General features: G+C 36.7%; 1 protein-coding gene across 1 annotated transcript in view; it reads left to right on the top strand.

The window, feature by feature from the left end:
* Positions 1 to 22,032, top strand: part of tmem8b (transmembrane protein 8B) — a 147,264-nt gene that overhangs the window by 74,321 nt on the left and 50,911 nt on the right. Inside the window, exon 6 of the mRNA XM_082170065.1 lies at positions 21,121 to 21,500. Coding sequence (XP_082026191.1) covers positions 21,121 to 21,500 — 380 coding nt within the window. The remainder of the gene's footprint in view (positions 1 to 21,120; positions 21,501 to 22,032) is intronic.

Here is a 22,032-nt window from a genome sequence, read left to right as displayed (position 1 = left end):
TTGGCTGGCGCTCATCTATTACCTTCACTGTTTTGATTTCAGCAAATCAGTTTGAGCGAATGCTGACAACGTGATTAATATTCATGAACCCAGCAGCTCATCAATCCTTAGTGCGTTGTATATTGTTATAATTACTATTATCTATTACTATGGGATGATATAATTAATGCATTGATACTTACTAGTACTGTAAATATTTTTTGGGGCCACCATGTGTATAATTTATTATTATTATTAGTATTATTATTTTATCATATTACTACCCATGTATTTTAAACTGGTTAAATTTAGGGGCAGGAATCCTTATTGTAATAAACCAACAATACAGTAGAATCAATATTCTGGATTCTGACATGTCATTAACCATGGGCTTTCCACCCGTAACATGAAATCACACTATATGAATAGGTCCACCTGGTACCATCATTTTTTAGTAAGGTGGCTTTTGGTTGCAACAATCCCTGCAGATTTTGTTGGAAATATTTTAGTCCAGCACAAATGAGATGGCAACAGCTTGATAGTTTGATCCGGGCTTCATTAATTCTTTATTAGGATTCGACAGTACAAATGTTACAGGCATATGGCTCCAAGTCATTGTTTGGTTTCAGCATTGCAATGAATTGCATTTGAGCATATCTGGAATGTATTCAGACTTCACTGCTAGAAGGGTTTTTTACAAAGGCAGGTGTTCTCATGGCCCAGGTGGAGTTGGAAAATTAAAGTGTGTTTAGAGAGACAGGTTTTGTTATGAATCTCTGTGACAAATTAGAACCTCAGTGGGCTCAGATGAGGACCCTGTCATGGATTGGAACCTCCGCCTTTTTTCTGCCTGATGTTACAATGAAGTGTTGATGAATTACATACTTTTACGTGTCTTGAGTCATTGTGATAAATATGGCAATTGGGCTGCTCGCAAAGTGTGAAATAGATGGGGACTCAATTCAGTCACATGGACCGTATCATTGCATCATCGGGAAGTTGCATGCTCACCTTAAAAGACTCGCTTTGAGTCAGATTGACTCTTTCTGCTTAAATCTGTACATTATATTTCAAATTACACAGCTGTAGTTTATGGTACACTGATGAGCCAAAACATTAAAACCAGTCACGGGTGAAGCGAATATCGTTGATCATCTCCTAACTAGGCCACATATTAAGGTCTGGGTAGATTAGAAGGTAAGCAATCAGCTCTCGTAATCAATGTATTGGATGCAGGAGAAATGGGCTTTGACAAGGGCCAAATTGTTATAGCAAGGCGATGGAGCGAGGCTTGTGGGTAGCTTCCGGTCAGCAGTGGTGAGAATTTACCAACAGTAGTCCAAGGAAGGACAAACCACAAACCGACAACAGGGTGTTGGGCGTCCAAGGCTCATCGATGCACGAGGCAGGTGGTCATAATGTTTTGGCTCATCCATGTATGTTCATATGACCTGCTTTTGTCAGAATGTCTGATTGGATCTCAATTTTTAGAGCACTTAAATATTGTTTACTATATTATAACTTAAAGTGACTTTCCTATTAAAACACCTCTAGTTCACAAGGTCAAAATTTAATTTCCTCACTCACAGGAGTGACACTTTTAGCAAAAATCCCCCACTCTGCTTCTATCAAATCTACCATGTTCTCTCATTTTGTCTGAGGTTTCCTCTGTTCGTCTGTTCCCCCATTTTTCCTCCACATCCTGTGGTGCAGCAGAATCCCTGCCTTTGTTACAGCCTTGATGCCAAGGGATGTTGGCGCTGATGGCTCGGTAAGAGGGGATGAAGAGGAGGGCCATTGATGTTCAATGAGGCTGAACAGTCTCAGACCAGCTTAGATAAAGCACTCACAGGGGGAAACAATTGGCCATGATGAGACGGTGTACCTGCGGAGAGCATTATCTGTGTGCGTAAGGAGCTGATAAAGGAAAAACCTGTCTAGCAAGGAGTTACTGCAGTGACGTTCTGTCACATTCAAGGCTGAGAGTCAATTTTGTCACCTCAGACTATTTGCTGCATTTACAAAGGAGGAACAAAATCTTTTTTGCTCAATGAATTTGGGCTGTCAAAAGATTACAGCATTACAATAGATTAAAAATATCATGATTTCAGTCTTTGACTTTTGGCTGAATATTTGCAAGTAATTTCACATTCTCGCATTCCTTTTTAATGCATTCAGTCCTCTTTTCATGACATAAATCAACTTAATAAGTACCTAAGATTTTTTACTGCTAGCCTACAGCAGTCCATGGGAGGTTTTTGCATTAACAGTGTTTTTGCTCCTAGTTAATATTTCATATTTGTTGTTGATGATTATTCCGTGCAAAGACTACAGTTGAATATATATTTGTTAAAAGTAAAATGATAGTCAGTACATATAAAGTGAGGCACTTTCTGATATTTTGTCCCTGGCTTTGTTTTTGAAACATGAATCAAATGCACACATCAATGTAATTGCATAATTTCGGATTAATGCAGATTTATAGTAATGGAAGCATATACGCGATATGATGGGTGATCAAGTTTAAGTGTCCTGCTATACCTTTGTTCACCCATTATTAGTGCCACTTATTATGTAATTGTGGCTAATCTAGTGACCCAACCGCACTGCAATCAAGGTAATGTTAGACATAATCTAACACTGTCATTCGTTTCCCCTCTGTGCTATTTTTCACCATTTATGATGGTCCATACCCTGTATCATATGACCTTGTAGTATCACCTGTGTCTGAAGATTTTGGCCAGTGCTTCTGTCAGCCTTAATTCAATTATTCTGAACCCAGCTCCCCTTACCTTGATCAATTTCACTGAACAGCAGATACTGGCCGGCTGCCATCTCTCTCCCATCTTCCAAGCCAGCCTGACTCTTCATGTCCTTCCTTTGCTGTCTCTCTACACCATTCAGTTCTCTTGATGGTCTTAATGGAGAGAACAGACCATTTGTAAATTTAACAAGAACCAAGTTGCTGTGCTGTGCATAGAATCCATTTCCTCTCAGCTATTTTCACAACAAACTTGTTGGGTGAAACAAATGCCAAACTCACAGAAAAACTAAAATGATTAAAATTCAGATTTTATATGATGCTCTGATGAACTAAACTACTGCTATGTCATAGCCTAAAATATCATGAAATTACCAGTAGATGTTTTAAAAATGCTGGCAAAGTTTCAAACATTATTATAGTCATGTGAAATTGGACAATGGATTTGTTTCAGCATTATTATTATTATCATGACTTGTCAGGTCTTCTCTGCATGATATACAGTGAATATTTAATCTGAGTGAATCATGTCCAGAACGAAACAAACACAAGTTTTTTTGTTTGTTATTTTTTTAGATATATTGTTGTGGCCTGTTGCTAGTACGTCTGCTAAATAAAGATATGCTACGGACGTTCAGTTGATTTCTTAGATCAGGGGTGTCAAACACATGATACGTGTTGGAGTCAAACTGCTGGATTATTTGAGAATTATTTTTTTTATTTTTTTATTATGCTTAAAACATTCCCATTCACTTGTTTCAATAATAGCATTCATTCATACTCTTGTAAATTAGATTTAGTAAATTCCATGTGCTCACTTTTCTTTTACACCAAGTTCTGAGGCTTAGAACAGTTTTTCAAAATGTTCCTCTAATTCTTTTCTTTAAGACTAGCGATACGTTGTTGAATTCAGTTACATAAAAACATAAATTGGTCTCATTTGACTCTGATAAGTAAGACTGATTACCTCTTGGCTAAATGCTAGTTTTTTTAATTTTTTTATGCAACTGACCCCTGGACTTTAAACACCAAGGTTTTACAAATCGTCGCTGTCGGGCGGAAACCTCGTATGTCCAAATTTGGTCAATTTCATATTTTTTCACAAATCTATGCTATTGGTCAGTCCCCACGTGGTTCTATTATTTTTACAAATTATTAACCAATCTAAAGTGTTGAAAATAGCTTGAGAGCAAATCTCGTAACTCCATTGGACACTTAAACTGTCTGAGAATCCTCGTAACTCCACCTCTTCTTCACTCCGCGGCAGGAGCTTCCGCGGCATTTTGTCTCCTCAGGATTGAAAGTCGCAACGATTAAGAAACCCTCGTCGAGCAACACGTAAAGCAAGCCTCTAACTCTGATTTTATCTGTGTTAAACTATGATATCAGTTATTGATGTATTTTAAATGTCTACGTATTACTAGGCTTATTATTACTAGGCTTATTATATGTGTGCATTGAAGTTTTAAAATGTATCTAATATAGCCTAATACTTGAATTGAATTAAATGTTTTGGATACCAGCATTAAATTATTGTTTTTATTATTATTTTACTGACTCGAAGTTGGCACTGTGCATGTAAAATACCCCAAGTAGCAGGTTTTATTTATGGGAGAAAAAGGGTCTACTGGCGCCAGTAAGCCTATCTTTGCATAACTCTGTCTGTTTTTTAGACAATAACGAGTGAAAATAGTTAGGTTAGATACAATTGAGTCAGCTTGTTTTGTTAAAAATCGATAGCTGTAATGCTTTGGTGCAGAAGGAAGCCCGTGAGCCACGGAGGTAAGTTTGCGTGCAGATTAGGCAAATTTCCACCTAACGTTATTAGACTGCTAACGTTAGTCAGCTCATCATTTTTTGTTCTGCTTCACTTATAGCTCTTAAACCTTTAAAACTGAGTTTACGAAGATGTATGTAACCACAGTCGTTAGCTTTGATTAACTATTGAAGCCTTTTCTCTTGTCAAAAGGCTCAACGCGACCGCCGATTTTGTTTGCGTGCAGATTAATTTCCGCCCTATTTTAGACAGCCTAATATTTTGGTATTGCATCAGTCATATCTCTTAAACGTTTAAAATGGAGTTTAGGAAGATGTATGTAACCACAATCATTAGATTTGAATAGCTCTTAAAGCCTTATCTCTTGTTAGCGACCGCAGACATTGATGAACACTGCTGGCAGCAGCGACGTCTGTGTCCGTAACATTCTAATCAATGACAGCGTAACCTCGTATCTCCCCGCTCCCAAGTCATAAATCTCGTATCTCTGATTAAACATGATTTTGGGGAAATGTTGTGTTAATGTTGGTATACAACAGTATATGATAGCAATACAAGGTATAATACCAACTTTAACGATACAATGTTTAATAACTCAAAAAATATGCAGTTTTTTTAATTTCCTGAAAAATAATGGTTTTGGAGATACGAGGATTCCGCCCGACAGCGATGAAATATAAAAATCAACCTGCTTAAATCCAATCTGGATAATAAAAATTCAGAAATGTACAAAAATATCAATCCTTAAAAAGTTTGACACCTCGTTGATTTTTTTTCTTTGGGCGGCAGACTAAAGGCTGGTTCACACGGGACGATTTTAAAATTGTCGGCCGATTTTCCAAACCTGAGAGACCCCACACACGGGGATAAAAAATCACGGGTCTAACAGTTTTGGTCGTACAGTGTGTGGTGCGCAGCCACACGGCAAAATCAACACATCACACACGAACCGATTTGACTCCCGAACATTCCCAGGTCAGACGGGAAATCTCGCAAAATACCTCGAGATCAAACGTAACTTCAGAGTAAACAATCATGGCGGACGAAGAGGATGCAGTGTCGATAGTTTGTAGTTTGTTTTTAACCGAAAAAAAAACGTTATCAAAAGAAAGGCGATGATCTCTGACGTCCACCGGACTTTCTGGTGCGCCATGCCGCCGACTGTTTTGATTATGTTTCCCGGTGCTTCCTCGCCGTTTCGTCACCTCGCTTTCTGATTGGCTACACTCCACAGTCCACAGGCTGCGTGCTCGGGGGACACCACACACGAGAAGAAATCGGGCCAAATAAATCCAACATGTTGGATATCCCCGATTTGAGATCGGAGCGGTCCCGACGTCCTTCCGAGCAGACGAGAGCAGCCTTAACACACCACACACGGCAGGAATATCTGATCAGATTATTTTACGATAATCGGAGCATCCTTAAGATTGTCGGAAGGAGTGAATCGGGGATAAAATCGGCCTAATTATCCTGCCGTGTGAACCAGGCTTTATACAACCTTCTAACTCCACCTAAACACCAAGACTATGTACAGAATTGTACCTTGTAAAACCTTAAAAGTACATTTTACTAATACATAGGTACTAATATGCACATTTTAGCAGTAGATTGTCCAAAGTTGTCCTTTTAAGTGTACTGCTCCAGCTGTTGTACCCCAGTACAATTTTAGTTTGCAGTAAAGCCATATTTTTGCAGTATTGCAGCTCATGGCACTGCAGTTTGAGACAGATTTTTTTTCTTCTTCTTTTTTTCCTAGTTTTACTTCCCATGTTGCCATTGGTAACACCAAATGGTCATGTCGATAGTATCATTAATTGTGCTAATCACTCATGAGCTCCAGGCTTCAGGGAGTCCTCTTTGTTTGAGAGACATCCACAGAGCCAAATAGAAACAGATCCCAGTAGTGGGATTTCAAAATCAGTTTCAAAACAATGAGCTCCAAATTTTAGCCTGCGAACTGCACTTCATCACACAGCTGTAATTGAAGCATCAACAGAAAGGGTTTGAGGCTCACGCCACACGTGTTGGAGATGAACTGGGAGAGCCACAATGCAAATGTGAGATTTGAAAATTTTCTACATTTTTCTGCTGCTCGTTGGATCCATTTAATCTTGAAAGAGACGAGGAGGTTAAAACACAATAAAAAGGAGGCTTAATTGAGACTGATGTGTTCTTATCACCGTTAATAATGAGTTGCAGTGTCTTAACATGGTGATATGACCGTTAATAGATCTAGACCCTCCAGAGCTCTTAAGGACTGAAATGAGCTAATTCAACACTGAATGAAATAACTACATTCTCTACAGAGGCATATTTCTCTTCAGTAATGGCATCAGCACAAATGTGATTGGGAACCGTAACATAAAATGGAGAACAAATAAGGTAGTTAAACATAATTGTGTTTTCAAAAAGCCCCATTGTTATTGCTATTGATTGTTTAGCTGGTCTCATGAATATCTGGTATTTTGAGTTTAACTTTGGTTATGGTTTAACACCCTTTAAGATAGAAAATGTTTTGTATAAAAAAAAAACCTTGGCCTATAGACCTTAGAGCTGAAGTGTGCTATGATAATGTACAGTTGCATTTTCTAAATGATGAATAAAAAGTGCATGCGTATGACCAATATTGAAAAGCTTTCTCACTTTGAGAATATTGAAGCTGTGACCTTCTAACACAGCATCTTAAATGCAAACTATAGTGTAATTTGCCCGCCGGTAGCCATGACTACCCAATGTCCAACCTTCATGGGGCCATAAACCAATTTCACACAGTGAATTGCATTTTTATTGACTTTTACATTTTCTGCAACTGGGATGAGAAGCAAAATGTTCCAAATTCAGGGGTTAAAGGGTTAAGTTGGATCTGTCGTTAATGTCGAAATAAATGTGTTTGAAGGCCAAAGCAGGACACCAAAGTCTGTGAGTAATCAACATCTGTACCAAATGGCAGGTGTCAACTTGGTTAACGGTTTTTGGGGACAGCACTCATGGAGAAAACAAAAACAAAACAACAACAACATTTGAAATGTTGATTGCATTTCAGAAACCAATCAACCTTAACCCTTGCACTGAATATTATATATACTTTTTAAATCTATATGTATGTATGTATATATATATATATATATATATATATATATATATATATATATATATATATATATATATATATATATATATATATATAATTAGAATTAATGTAATAATTTAGCATAGAACTATCTTATGCTGGAGATTATTTACAGGAAATTGCTTTTTCAAAACAATTCACTCATTGTCTAGACTTGTCAACCTGAAAGCTCCTGCTGGTGATTTGTTGTCAGCCGATTCTGCACTATGCTAAGCATTCATTGTTGAATGTGAAATGCAGAAATTATGTTTTTTTTAAGAAATGTTTCATTCAAAAAAATTGTGTGATTAATTATGTACATTTTTCCACTCCATTAATTGTGTGGTCTTTAATTTATTATTATTGTTCTAATAAACACTGGGGTTTGTTTTCTTCATTTTACAGCGACTCTACCATGTGTACAAAAGCACTCAACGGCATCAACGCCTTTGTGATTGAATGTTTTATTGTTTATTTTCTCACAGACACGCTAACCAGAAAAGCCTGCAATCATATTTTTTTCAAGCCATTCATGTGGATTTCTTAAAATAATTTTCATAATTAGATGACATGCCATTGCATAATTAAAATGTGTAATTCTCTTTATTATTATTAAAATTAAAATATTCCTCTCCATCAGCAGCACAACACTTTGAGTTGTTAATACCTAAGAGAACATTTTTTTGCACATCACTGGACTGTCACGCTTCATTTAAGAGAAGGAAAACCAATGTGTTAAGTGCATAGTTCAAGTTTTAACAACAAAGCCATGCATATACATTTAAATGTGCATGATGAACATTTTTACTGGTGAAAAAAGAACAAAATAAGAGATAAACTACTTTAGTTTGATGTGCCATGTGGTTAATAAGCTAAATTAATCCATGGTACAGTATGTGTCAGTATTAAACTATTGAGACAAAAAAAAGACAATGAAACTTGAACCAAACATTACTGACTGTAGCTTTAAAAATAAAAATAACAATAGACAAGTTTGATAGAGTCATTCTCTTTATACCTACAGTACGTTAATGAATCAAAAGGCACTTAGTCAGCAGGCCGATATGTTGATATGGCTTCAGATAACTGGTGTAATTACTCAGTCAATTAGTGAAGTGAAGCAGGACTTTGGTGCAGAAGTAACACAAGACATTAGTTTCAGTAAACTAATTACCTGCTGTATGCTCAACACGGCAGGGAAAACAAGCTATAACGAATCCATCACTGGATATTACACAACTTACTGCGGCAGGTGGGGGAAGGCCAGAATAAACGCTGAGCTTTTCCTATAAAATCAATTGTATTGATGGAAATGTTTCACTTTTATGACTGTTCCTGCTTATTTTAGATGTTGTTTGCTCTTAGAGTTATTACTCTCATTCTTTCTTTTATCTTATTAAAAGCATAACCGTAAACAGGCCACCTGATAAGGGCTAAAAAGCAACATAAACCCATCTAAAATAATAAGTAATGTGCCTCTTAAACAAAATTAGGTAGCAGAGTTGTTATAATGCCATTACTGTGTCTTGTATGACGTCATGCCACAAAAGTGGCATCGGTGCAATTTGTACTCATCAGTTTTATGTTTTGTTTATATATTATTTTCTTTTTAAATATTCAGAAATGCATTGTGTGCTTTGACATCCAAAGTTTACTTGTTTGTTGGCTTTGCTGTGTTTCTTTTTCATTCTACAGTCTGTCAGCATGCAATTATACTGTACATGCAAATAAGTTTTAGTTTTTACTCTGTCATCTGATTTTTTTCCCTTTTTCCTCTGTGCAAGTGTATGTGTTTTAGAAAGAAGTCTCTTATCATCACCAAGGCAGCATTTATTTGATCAAAAATACAGTAAAAACAGTAATATAGTGAAATATTATTACAATTTAAAATAACTGTTTTCTTTTTGAATATATTTTAAAATGCAATTTATTCCTGTGATGCACAGCTGAATTTTCAGCATCATTACTCCAGTCTTCAGTGTCACATGATCCTTCAGAAATCCTTTTAATATGCTGATTTGGTGTTAAGAAATATGTTTTATTATTATCAATATTGAAAACTGTTGTGCTGTTATTTTGGTGGAAACCATGATATGTTTATTTCAGGATTTTTTGATGAAAAGAAAGTTCTAAAGAACAGAATTTATTTGAAATAGATTTTTTTTGTAAGTCAAGATTATAAATGTATTTACTGTGGCGTTTGATAAATCTAATGTATTAATTTATTTAAAACCCAAAGCGTGTGTATATGTGTATGCACTTTTGGCAGTCTTACATTAGTGATTCATTGGTAGTTTATAGAAATGTTTGTATATAGCAGTGTTTGAAAGCACCATGAGCTGCTGTGTGGGAAATGTACCTTCCACAAAGAAGGTCTGATGTTTTCCCTCCTCTCTCTCTTTTTCTTCTGAATTCAGAAATGAAGTATGTCATAGATATTTTACCTCAGTGTGACTGGAACAGAAATTCCCAGAATCTCATGATTGGTCACGATATATCCATCAAGTGTCACTTTGTTCAAATTTGCACAGAACGTCTTGTTGCAATGTGCTTTCTAGTTTCCACAAAAGAAAACTTGAAATGAATTTCATTGTGACTCAGTGGTGTCCCAACAACAAGAAAATTGGAATTCATGCCTTGTTTTTTCAAACAACTTACATTCAAAGGAAATAAGGTGATTCTAGTTCATGTCATGCTAATGTAAAAGTTCTGCTCGTATGTTTGTTCACATTAAATGGCATTTTATGTTCTGCAGAATACTGAACCTGGTCATTTATAGAACCAACATGCATGCATGAAAAAAAATTATAATCTTTTAAAAAAAAATATTAATAATAATTCATGACCACCATATGCATTTTGGCCCACACCTATTTTTCTTTGTTCCTCAGTACAGGCTCATTTAACTGAAGTCCAGAATAAAGCGGCTGCAATTAATAAAGAATTTTCTTATCACAGCTTGTGTGCTGCTGTAAGACTTTAAACTATTCCAAAAATAAAACTCTTAATTAATGTGCCTTTCTTCTTTTCTTTTCTTTTCTTTTCTTTTCTTTTCTTTTCTTTTCTTTTCTTTTCTTTTCTTTTCTTTTCTTTTCTTTTCTTTTCTTTTCAATTAATTTCACTATTCTGTTTTGAAGTAATGGCAATGTAGATTAGTCTGACTTGACCAACAGAACAGCAAACCAATACAAATCAGTTAGAACAAGGGCCACTCGCTCCTCAATTTAATATTCATTGGCCGGGGTGCTGAAAAATAAAATTACACATGACACGAACACCCAAAAAAAAGGGCATTCCAATATGAGAAGAGCATGCAAAGTTGATGATAAAAGAAGGCACGTGTGTTTTAGACTGATAAGCCTCCGTTTGACACTGGCCCTCCTGCCATTTATTGTTATGGTTGTGCAAGAGTGAGAATTAAAAACAGAAAAAAGAAATTATAATGGGGAAAAGAGGGAAAAGAAAATAAGTCTAACCTGAAACAACAGCGTCTCAGCTGGGGGAAAAAATCTTCCTTGTGCTTGTTGACCCGTCATTATCAGGACTCTGTGGAATCAAAGGACCAATTAAAAAGGATTTAAAGTGTGCTTCATTTTCCACTTATGTTTGTGAACAGCATAAAAAAAATATGTGCACGTCGTACTGAAGCAGGCAGGGAGACCAGCAGATGCATATTGCCAGGAGACTGTCTAGCAAACAAAAAATAGTTGAGTTTTGTTGTAAATATTCCATGAGTAATCTTGTGTCAAATTGCAAATGAAGGGGATTCATCTTCCCAAAATATTCTTGGTTTACTTTTATCTTTTTGCCTCTTTGTGTCGGAACACCTCATGCATTAAACTTTAATGCCACTCTGTGCAGACAGGCATCCTGCATTAGCCTGCAAAGATATTTAATAATAACTCCATCCATCTTACAAGATAGAAGATGACCTTGTTTAACGTCGTTCTGAGATAACGGTCAAACGTTGGGAAGAGCTTTTCATCCCCCTCAGACAATAAAGGCTGGACAGAGATGATTGCATTTTTCGGTACGGCACAGGAATCCCTGTAAGTACTGTTGTCAGGAAGATGTCTACAGCGAGAGGTATTGTGTCGGCTACAGAAGGACAGAGGACCTGTCTGCGCCCCTGTGTCTTGGTGGATCACATCAGTGCATTTGCTAACGTTCTTGGTGTCGGGAGATAGTGAAATCAGCAATTTATCTGTGGATGTACACCGTGTCTCTCCTAGAAGGCTTGAAAGTGTGTTTTCTCAACCTTTACATTGCTCTGCCTGTAACTAAGTCCCTCGAGAATTGAAGTTTCCAGAATGTGTTAATACAATTTAAATTTATTACATGGCTCTCTGAAATGCTTGATTCTATATTATAAAATAAATATCTAATATCTAAAATTAATAGTTTGTATTTTCTGTAAATTACACTTCACTTTTTTCGCATTTGAAATATTTACATTTATGAATTTGGCAGAAATTTTTATCCAAAGTGATCGCATACATTTTATCAGTTTATAACCTGGGAATCAAACCCATGAACCTTGGCGTTGCTAGAATCATGCGGCACTGTTTGAGCTTCAGGAGGGCAAAAACTGTAATGATGTTTGTGGAAAAAAATAATATATATATATATATATTCAAATCAGGATTTATTCTGTAGAATAACAAAAGCTTGGTGGTAGAGAAATTGATGTTTATGTCAATATCGCTGCCAGTACCTGAAGTAGTTTGTCATTTTCAAAGTGTGTTGCTGACAGTGACAGATGCAGACAAGTTCTTACAGGATAAAACACCTGCTCTCTTTTTATTAAACCTTTTTTTCCCTTTCGGTTTAATGATCAAATATGTCTTTCAAATGTCTAAAGGTAGTACTCTTGCTAATGGATGATCTTTCCCTTTTATTAAGGTCTGAGTGTACAGTACACAAGATGTGTGATACACTGAGAACACCACTTTAATCTTATGTTAAGCTTTTTAATGCTATTAAAATACTTTCTTTACAGTTATTTACAGACAATATACAAAGACTGTAAGTTAGCCATTCATATATTTATTTCCCTGAATAGTGTAAACACTGGTTTGGTAGTCTCGCGTTCCCAGACCTTCAGACTGACGACAGAAGGTCTGGACTCCATAGCAGCTTTCATTGGCCAAGGACCGTCTAACTGACATGTAAAGCAACCAATAAGGGTTTGTTTTGTTCCGCATCATGTTTAGGGGCATGAAACCGTATTTTAAATCCAATGTTTAGTTGATCCCGATAAGCGCTCATTGTCACACTTCCATGAAGGGGGTTTGGCATCACAGCGCCTTTGTTTCCAGGCAGACTGATAAAAAATGCGACACACACATCTCCCAGAAATCCTGTAGGATTCAACCAGTTAGATGACGACTTAGAAACTCCTGAAGTGCTTCCAATTTTGCGTGCCATATGCAGTAGAGTAGACGTTCAGTCAATCTGGGTCTGAGGCTGAGACTACTGGTTCTGTAGCACTATCAAAACAAGAACTTTTTTACTGTCCTGAAACAGCCATTTTGGCTCAACCAATAGTGCAGCAGGACTAGATATGTTTGTCTGACCAGTGGGAGATGGGTGGAATGTGTGTGAAATCCTGTTTGAAAACAGCTATTCCGTTTGTGGTGCAGAAACACACCATTAAGTAAGAAGAAGGTTACTGGTTACCTGTTTGACAGCGGTATTTGGCATTCTTAGTAATCTTCTGGAAAATTGAGGAGTCTGAGAACTTGAATGTGCTTTAGGTTATTGCAATACTTTTGTGCTAAGATTTCTCTCTCATGACACAAAAAGCAAATGTCTTGCAAAGAGCAAACGCTTGTGCTTGTTACTCACTGGTTGCATTTTTAACCACTTTTTGCTTTTAGTGAGTGTGAATAGAATGAACATTCGAGATCTCAGTGGGCCTGACGTGTGTCCCACAGAGGACAAGAGCATCTGTGAGCTCAAGACCTCTCTGTTACGTACAGAAGAGTTTGTGAGGGGCAGAACACTTCCAAACTGCTGTAGCATGAAAACTAAAGCTTTTAGCAAGTGACTGGAGCTCAGGTTGAATGTTGTTATGAATATGGTAGACAGTTGCTCAGTTCCTCTCGGTTGTTTTCTTCAAGATAGACCAAGTGGCGAGGTGCTGTGCTTCCTTGTCTTTTGATCTTGATTGTCATGTTCTGTTTGTTACTGACTTACTTTCATCAGTTGATCATGTTTTAATTTGGAAATAAAAGGAGAACTTTTTTTGTATTTGTTATACATGTATAGTGGCGTGAGACTTCAGACATGTCCTTTAGTAATACACTTGGTAGCTCAGACATCTTTAAATTGCGAAGTATCCTTTGAAGTGCAAGTGTCTGATGTACAATAGGTGCTATCAGTGGAATAAGGGAAGTATTGTTGTTTTTCTCAGCAGAAGACTGCAGGTACACTTGGCTTCCTCAGAAAGATTCCTAATGCAACCCTGGGGCAAGGGCTTTTCATATCCTTTACTTTTAAAGAATATGGAAAAGTCAAGTTGAAAGTCAGCTTCTTATGCGTCATAAAACATGCCAAAGGCAGTTTTTACACTTTACATACCAGTGTCAAGAAGAATATATGTACATTCAGGTTCAGAGATGGTTTTGCCCGTTTGCTTGGATGTTGAGCCTGAATTTTTTTGGGAATAATGAATGTTTGGCAGATTATCAGTGTTGCTCATGGGGTATTGCATTGTAAAATGTGAAAATCTTTAAAAGTCCCCATTAACAAGTTTCTCTTCTTTCTTTCAGAGTTGTGTGTCTGATGTGCCTGACAAATCTGTACAGTGTAAAACAAGAAGTGTTCTGTCTATCTGTCTGTGTTTTTATTGATCTTCTGAGACACCTTGAGCCTGAGAAATCATGTCTTGTAATGATACATTTTGGTAATTAGTAATTACAATAGAATGTGATAGATCATGATGATGAAATTAGAAATAAAGAAAAGAACATCTGCTATCTCTGAAAATGGCCATTTCATCAATATTTCAATTTTTTCTACCAATGAAGGCTACAGTGAATGGTGTTCATTCATCTGTTCTGCAGATGAATGAACTTTTTAAAACGTTGGGAAATACGTCAGCTGGAGTGTATTTTATTCACTTGCATCATTGCACAGTATGTTGATACATTCAGCTCTGTCTTTTTGTCTCATTTGGGCTATTTATTGAATCCTCAATTAGTTTTAGACAGAAAATATATTTACATTTGAATACATTTCAAGAGTCCTCATGTTTTGAAGTACAGTTTGTCCTTACTGTATCAATGTAAAGGAATGAATAGCACTCTTTTAGCACCTTTTAATTCTCTGCAGAAGAGAAAGGCATTTGTGCAAGCCTCCTGTTCAATATGCTCTCTTAAACCTTTCTCCTCTCACAGAACAGTTGCCATAGCAATAGAGCAGGAGTTATTTCCTCTCTCCTCTCTGTTTTACTTGACCTCCACCAGAGGCCATCTCAGAAGAGGACCTAGACCGCCTCTGATTCTGAAGAGAGACCTTGCATAATTTCTACTGTAGTACAGTCTTGTGTATCGTAGCCTTCTGACTGGGGGTGTGACTCGCACTGGCAGGAGTCTGTGGGAGGAATCTACTTGAGGAACGTGCACCAACCACCCACATCTCATCTGTCTACTCTCTCATTCATCTCCTCATGCCACTGTGGGAGTTTAATGAAAGTCTCAGCTTGTGCTCAACTGTAAGATCTGACCTTTTCCATTATTTCAGAATCAGCATAGTTTTAAAGCTTATATTATGCTGTGCTTGTGATTTTCACATACACAGCGGGTGCAGCATTCAGTCAGAGACAAAAAGACAGGTTGATGGATGATGGATGGATGGATGGATGGACGGACGGATGGATGGATGGATGGATGGATGGATGGATGGATGGATGGATGGATGGATGGATGGATGGATGGATGGACGGACGGATGGATGGATAGATGGATAGATGGATAGACAGATGAATGGATGGATGGACAGAAATACAAATAAATAGATGGATAGACAGACAGATAGACGGATGGATGGATGGATGGATGGATAGATTGATAGACAGATGAATGGATGGATGGACAGAAATACAAATAAATAGATGGATAGACAGACAGATAGACGGATGGATGGATGGATGGATGGATGGATGGACGGACGGACGGACGGACGGATAGACAGAAGAATAGATGGACAGACAGATGGGCAAATGAACAGACGGACAGACGTATAGATGGATGATAGACAAATAAACCATGGATGGATTGTTTTGCACATCATTAATGGGTGGTTGGGAATATGAAAAAGAAAAAGAAAGAAAGAAAGAAAGAAAGAAAGAAAGAAAGAAAGAAAGAAAGAAAGAAAGAAAGAAAGAAAGAAAGAAAGAAAGAAAGAAAGAAAGAAAGAAAGAAAGAAAGAAAGAAAAAAAGAAAGAAAGAAAGAAAGAAGTGCTCAGTAGCCCAGCAACCTGTTTCCTCAGCAACAGATATTGCCTTGTTAATCTCTCAGTGACATTATTCTCTCTTTTCACATTGCATTTGAATCAATAATGAGTCCAGCACACTTTCATTAGAAAGCACGGCATGCACACCAGGCTTTATTGGTGTCCCATGTCATAAGAGAGACAAAGGAGAAGAAAAAGAGAAACAATAACATCTATGGCAGAAATGACCATTCCCTCCATCAGAAATGCACAGATAATGGGGTCATTTTGGTAACTCAGCATGAGAGACAAGTAGCACTATGTGTACAGAATGATGTTGTCTTTGTTTGTTTTTTACTTGATTTGCTTTTTTCATCATTGCTACACACACCTTTTGACCTTTTGTATGCTCTTCCAATTGACTTTTATTGCATCACCACATCAAGGATGAAGTTAAGAATCTATCTATCTATCTATCTATCTATCTATCTATCTATCTATCTATCTATCTATCTATCTATCTATCTATCTATCTATCTATCTATCATCTATCTATCTATCTATCTATCTATCTATCTATCTATCTATCTATCTATCTATCTATCTATCTATCTATCTATCTATCTATCTATCTATCTATCTATCTATCTATCTATCTATCTATCTAAATCACCACACAAAACAAACACATTTATTAGCAGAAGTGAGTGTAATGAATTCAAAGTTACATAACAGTGCAAGCTTATTCTCTCAGGCTCCGCATCTCATGCATCTCCCCTAATTTGAGCAACATTTGATCATTCATATTAGAAGTACCATTAAAATGGTACTTAGCTAAAGTGAGGCTGCATTAGCCATGTGCACTAGTTAAGAAGTGAAACTTTGATCTGAGTAGGTCTCAGAGAGGCAGTCTCAGACCCTAGAAAGCAGATTTGCATGCTTTTATATCACCAGAGGCTGGGTTCACGAAACGGTCGGAAGCCAATCTTGTTTTGAACTTGCCAGCTGAAGTTTGTTTCCAGAAAGCCTGCAAGTGTAATAATAGGCCTTGGTGATGCAAAGGTATCGCCTCAAGGAAATGCATTTTAGATGCCACTTTGCGTTCGGTTGCGATTTTGACATTGAGTGAAAAATGAACAAACGCTCGCTGACAACCACAAGCGAATAACACGGTGAAGTTTGTGTACAGCAGTCTGATGGCAGTATGTTGTTGCAAAAGATCTACGCTGGCTTCAGTGTCAAGGGTTTATGGGTCTCCAGGAGTGAATTTCATGAAAAATATATACTACTGGTTGTGCTTTTTCTGAGGAATTATTTTCCACTGCTTGACGACATCATTTCAGTCTGTCAGTATCAAAACCCTTTCAACTGTTGTGAGACCCTAAAGAGAGATGTTACTGCAGATGAGCTCAGCTTAATCTCAAGTTGAATATCCAGTGGGAGGTGAGGAACTTTTTAAAAGGTACCTGTGAAAAGCAGCACTGAGTGTAGTGTCCCTTGACAAACACATCACACTGCTTTTGGATCTTTTAGGTGTTCAGAGAGCTGTTGATAAAAGCAGCCTGAACATAACAGCCCATATGTGTAGGCTACGTGCGTTTTGGCTAGCATGACTGTGGCTGGCACGGACTGCATTTGACTCTAAAACACACCTTCCATTTCTTTTCTTAATTTTTTTTTTTTCTGAGCAATTTTTCAATGCCTTTTTACATCACAGTTTTCTTTTGCTTAATTTCAACTAATTTATTAATATTCCACTAATTATGACTTGTTCACATTTGATTAGTTTGCCGATATGCACTTTTGGCAACAAAAAAAAAGTGTCTGAATCATGAGAACTAATGTTGACTTGTAACAGTGTATGCCAGATATTTCAGTGATTAGGATAATCTTACCCAGTTATGTAGACTTGCTTATTTTTTATGGTATATTTAACTTTATCTACACTACCATTCAAAAGTTAGGGGTTAGTAAGATTATTATTATTATTATTTTTATTCAGCAAGGATGCATTGCATTATATCTCCAAAAATTCTACATTTCAGGAAATGAAAAAAACAAAAAAACACGTAATGTATTTTGTAAATAATTAAACTGCTGTGAGCGTGTAAGACAGACTGCTGCTGCACAAGTAGCATATATAAAATTACCCGTAGCAGATCTATACAGGTGGAGCTGGGGAAGATGGAGGGTTTCAGAAGGGTTTCAAACTGCTATAGCAAACGCTAACCAGCTATATAAATGTTGAGCAGCAAGCTCATTGGCTTCAAATGTGACAGGGACCAATCAGCTTGTGCCATGTTATGTAGTGATAGATGTATCACACTATGTATCACACAATGTAAAAGTCATCAGGTTGCGTTAAGGACCCATCAGCCTGTGCAATCTAGAGTTTCATGACTGAACTTGGTACATTAATAACATGTTACCAAAATAAAGCTCAAATGGAGTTTTAAGGTTTTTGACCAGAGAATTTCAGAGTATTATAAATATATATATACATATATATATATATATATATATATATATATATATATATATATATATATACGTATAAACACTATACCGAATGTGTGTCTATTGTTTATAGTATTTTTATTTATTTAAAGGCTTACGGAATTTATTTAGGTTGCCTTGTCTCAACATCTGTGATGTTTTTTCCCCTCAGTGGTGAACAACAGGATCATCATCTTTTTGTTAACACATGACACTGTCATCCAATAAATCATCTATAGTTTTATTGGTGTGCAACTGCTGTAATTAATTTAATGCAAATCCATCACAATCCAAATAGTTTTCCACATTTGTTTTCCTTAAAAACAACATCAGGGAACACTGTAATGTGTTAATTTCAGTATATACTGTACGAAAAAGACAAAGTATATAAATAATAATATATTTTCATGTGAAACTCTTGCCAGGAAAGTAACTCTTGACATTGTTTTGCGCTGATTGGATGTTTGGTTGCTAGGTAACCATCCCTTGACAAAGAAATCTCTGACACTTTCTCTTTATATTGTTCCCCATCTCCAAATCTATATAGGCAAAAGTAAGTTGGAGAATGAGTCAGGGATTGTAAATGCAGCTCTATCATGTCATTTTCACAGTCTGAGCTGTACATATACAGCGAACTTTTAGCTACAGGACCTGTGGCCAAACAGCTGCTGGATAGAGCGCATGATGACACATCCTCATTCTGAACCAGACAGCATGTTCAAGTACGAGCCCTCAAAGATGTCCTCGGCTCACTAATTGTGATCTTTTGTCCATTATTGCTTTTGTCAGCAAGAATCATAATGACATTTCATGGCAAAATAGATGTAATTTCAGAGGAGCCAAAAGAGTTGATTTGATCAGATGGCGAGGGCTTATAAACACTGCAGGATTTGCGTACTAATCAAGTCTCGAGCATGCCAGGATTTTGTTGAGATGTTTCTCCCAATTTCACCCTCTAAGGACAATAAATTAAACACACAATACCGTTCAAAAGTTTGGGGTCTGTATGTTTTTTAAATGTTTTTGAAAGAAGTAGCTTATTCTCACCAAGGCTGCATTTAGTAATCAAAATACTGTAAAAAAAAAAAAAAAAAAAAAAAAAAAACATTATATGTATATATATATATATATAGTGAAATATTACTATTTATGATTTTTTTTTAATATTTGAATATATGTTATTAACTTATTCCTGTGAATGCAAAGCTGAATTTTCAGCAGTGATTACTCCAGTCCAATGGACATGTCCTTACCCCAGACATGCGGAAACTGTAATTTTGATATAGGAATCTTTAAATAGAAATTTATGAAACATTTATTTGAAATAGAAATCTCTTGTGACATTATAAATGTCTTTACTGTCACTTTTGATCAATTCAATGCATCCTTGCTGATTATTTTTTTTAAATCTTAAAGCAACACTAAAGAACTTTTTTTACCTTAAAATAATGTTTCCAAAATCGTTTCAGTGGTTAATCAAGTCGTAACAGGGTGAAAGGCACTTCTGCATTCTCTTTGCGGCCCTATATCTGCTATAACCGCACTATGCAAGTTTGCCAGATCGGGTCGCGGTAATGGACAATTCCGCTTCCAACCTGTAGGGCGACCGAAGAGGAAAAGTTATTTAGTGTTGCTTTAATGACCACACATTTTTGAACCGCACTATAAAAAAAAAAGCGACCTGACATTTCAATAAAAAAACCATGCACCTGTTTCACTGCATTTTGCAATAGTCGTGGGTGCGAAGAGAAATATGACTGTAAGACTCCTGAGATACTCTGTAGCATAACTGAACGTTCACACCCTGAGGCAATCAGGAAACAATGAGATGTGTGGAGAATTTCCTTATTGTATTCATCAGTGCCAATTAGTTATCTCAATTCCGCAGCATTGCTTTGCAAATTTACATTTAATCAAAATGTGTTCTGTAATCCCGTCTAATTTACAAAGTACCATGTTACGACAAAGCCCGCAATTAAAAGATGCTAAGAACAATCATGCCCTCGTTTTAATGTGTTTTGGGACACACTGTTTTTGTGATGAAAGAATGTGTCACCATTTGAATGAAGACTTCACACTCCAAACATAAGGGTTTTGAAGTGTTTTGTGTGTGTGACTTTAAAGTTGCATAGAGCTAAGAGCCCCATAAAAGTAAATATGATGAAACAGGCCGTTCCCTTGGCCGTTCTGTGGTCCTACCTAAAACACAGCATACACCCCACTTAGATCAATTCATACTACATAGTCACTTTCAGCAGTCATCTGGCCTCTCATCTCGCCGCAGACATCTAAGTATATGCATGAAACTGGAAAATAAGTATGTCTCCGCTGAAATGCTAGTCAGATCTAGCACAAAGAGACTGGAATGACAAGAAGATGCTTTTAGCCTCAGAGTAACCTGAGTGTAGAGTTTGAGCTGTCAGCTTCAGTCAAGGGATTCGTCAGAGTTCAAGACATCTTTATTTCATTCTTATTTCACATCTCTCGTAAGTAGCTTCTTCAGCGGAAAACGTGCGCTGTCCCAATTTTAAACATCTCCTTTGATCTTTTCTCTGCAGACTGTTCCAAGCCCAGTGTCTCCAAGGGCTCCTCGGCTATGAACATGCCCCAGTCATTTGGCACTGCGATGGGTTTCTCTCTGTCAGAGACCCTGCCTGCAGCCAGCCTGCCTAACGTGCCCCAGAACGGTTCTGATCAAGGATCTCTTTTGAACGCTGAAGACAGCATCACTTACTTAGCACCCATAGCCGACACAAATAAATGCTGGCCCATCCGGCCAACGTTGCGAAATGAACTGGACACATTTTCAGTTCATTTTTACATCTTCTTTGGACCCAACATCTCCATTCCTCCAGATCGGGCAGCGATATTTGCCATCAACCTAATGCCAGTGCTGGATAGTGGAGGTGTCCTCAACATGGAGCTCAAACTCAATGTGGTAAGTTGAAATGGTTTAAATCTTCCCAAAGGAGTTGATGCTATCTATTAAAAAAATGTAAATGATAAAAATGATAAACAAATCTAAATATATATACATTTAGATTTGTTTATCATTTTTATCATTTAAATTTTTTTACTAGATAGCATATATATATATATATATATATATGAAGAGTTCAGATGCAAAAGCCTCTAAGTGCCATCTGACTTTTTCTTCTAGAATGTTCATTTTTATCAAGCTTGTATATTTAAGTTCAATAATTTCACTTAAATGGCAATGCAAATGACCTATTAATTGTCATTTAAGTGAAATAATTTAACTTAAATATACAAGCTTTATAAAAATGATCATTCTATAAGAAAATTTCAGATGGCACTTAGAGGCTTTTGCATCTGAACTCTTCATATATATATATATATATATATATATATATATATATATATCATCCAATAGATATTCTTTAAAACTGGAAACACAAAGCAGTGTTAGACTCTTACGTGATGTTAGCTAGTATTAGCTAGTATTAGCT

The sequence above is a fragment of the Leuciscus leuciscus genome (assembly GCF_965113295.1).
Source record: "Leuciscus leuciscus genome assembly, chromosome: 5".
NCBI lineage: Eukaryota > Metazoa > Chordata > Actinopteri > Cypriniformes > Leuciscidae > Leuciscus > Leuciscus leuciscus.
This window is presented reverse-complemented; position numbering and strand designations above follow the sequence as displayed.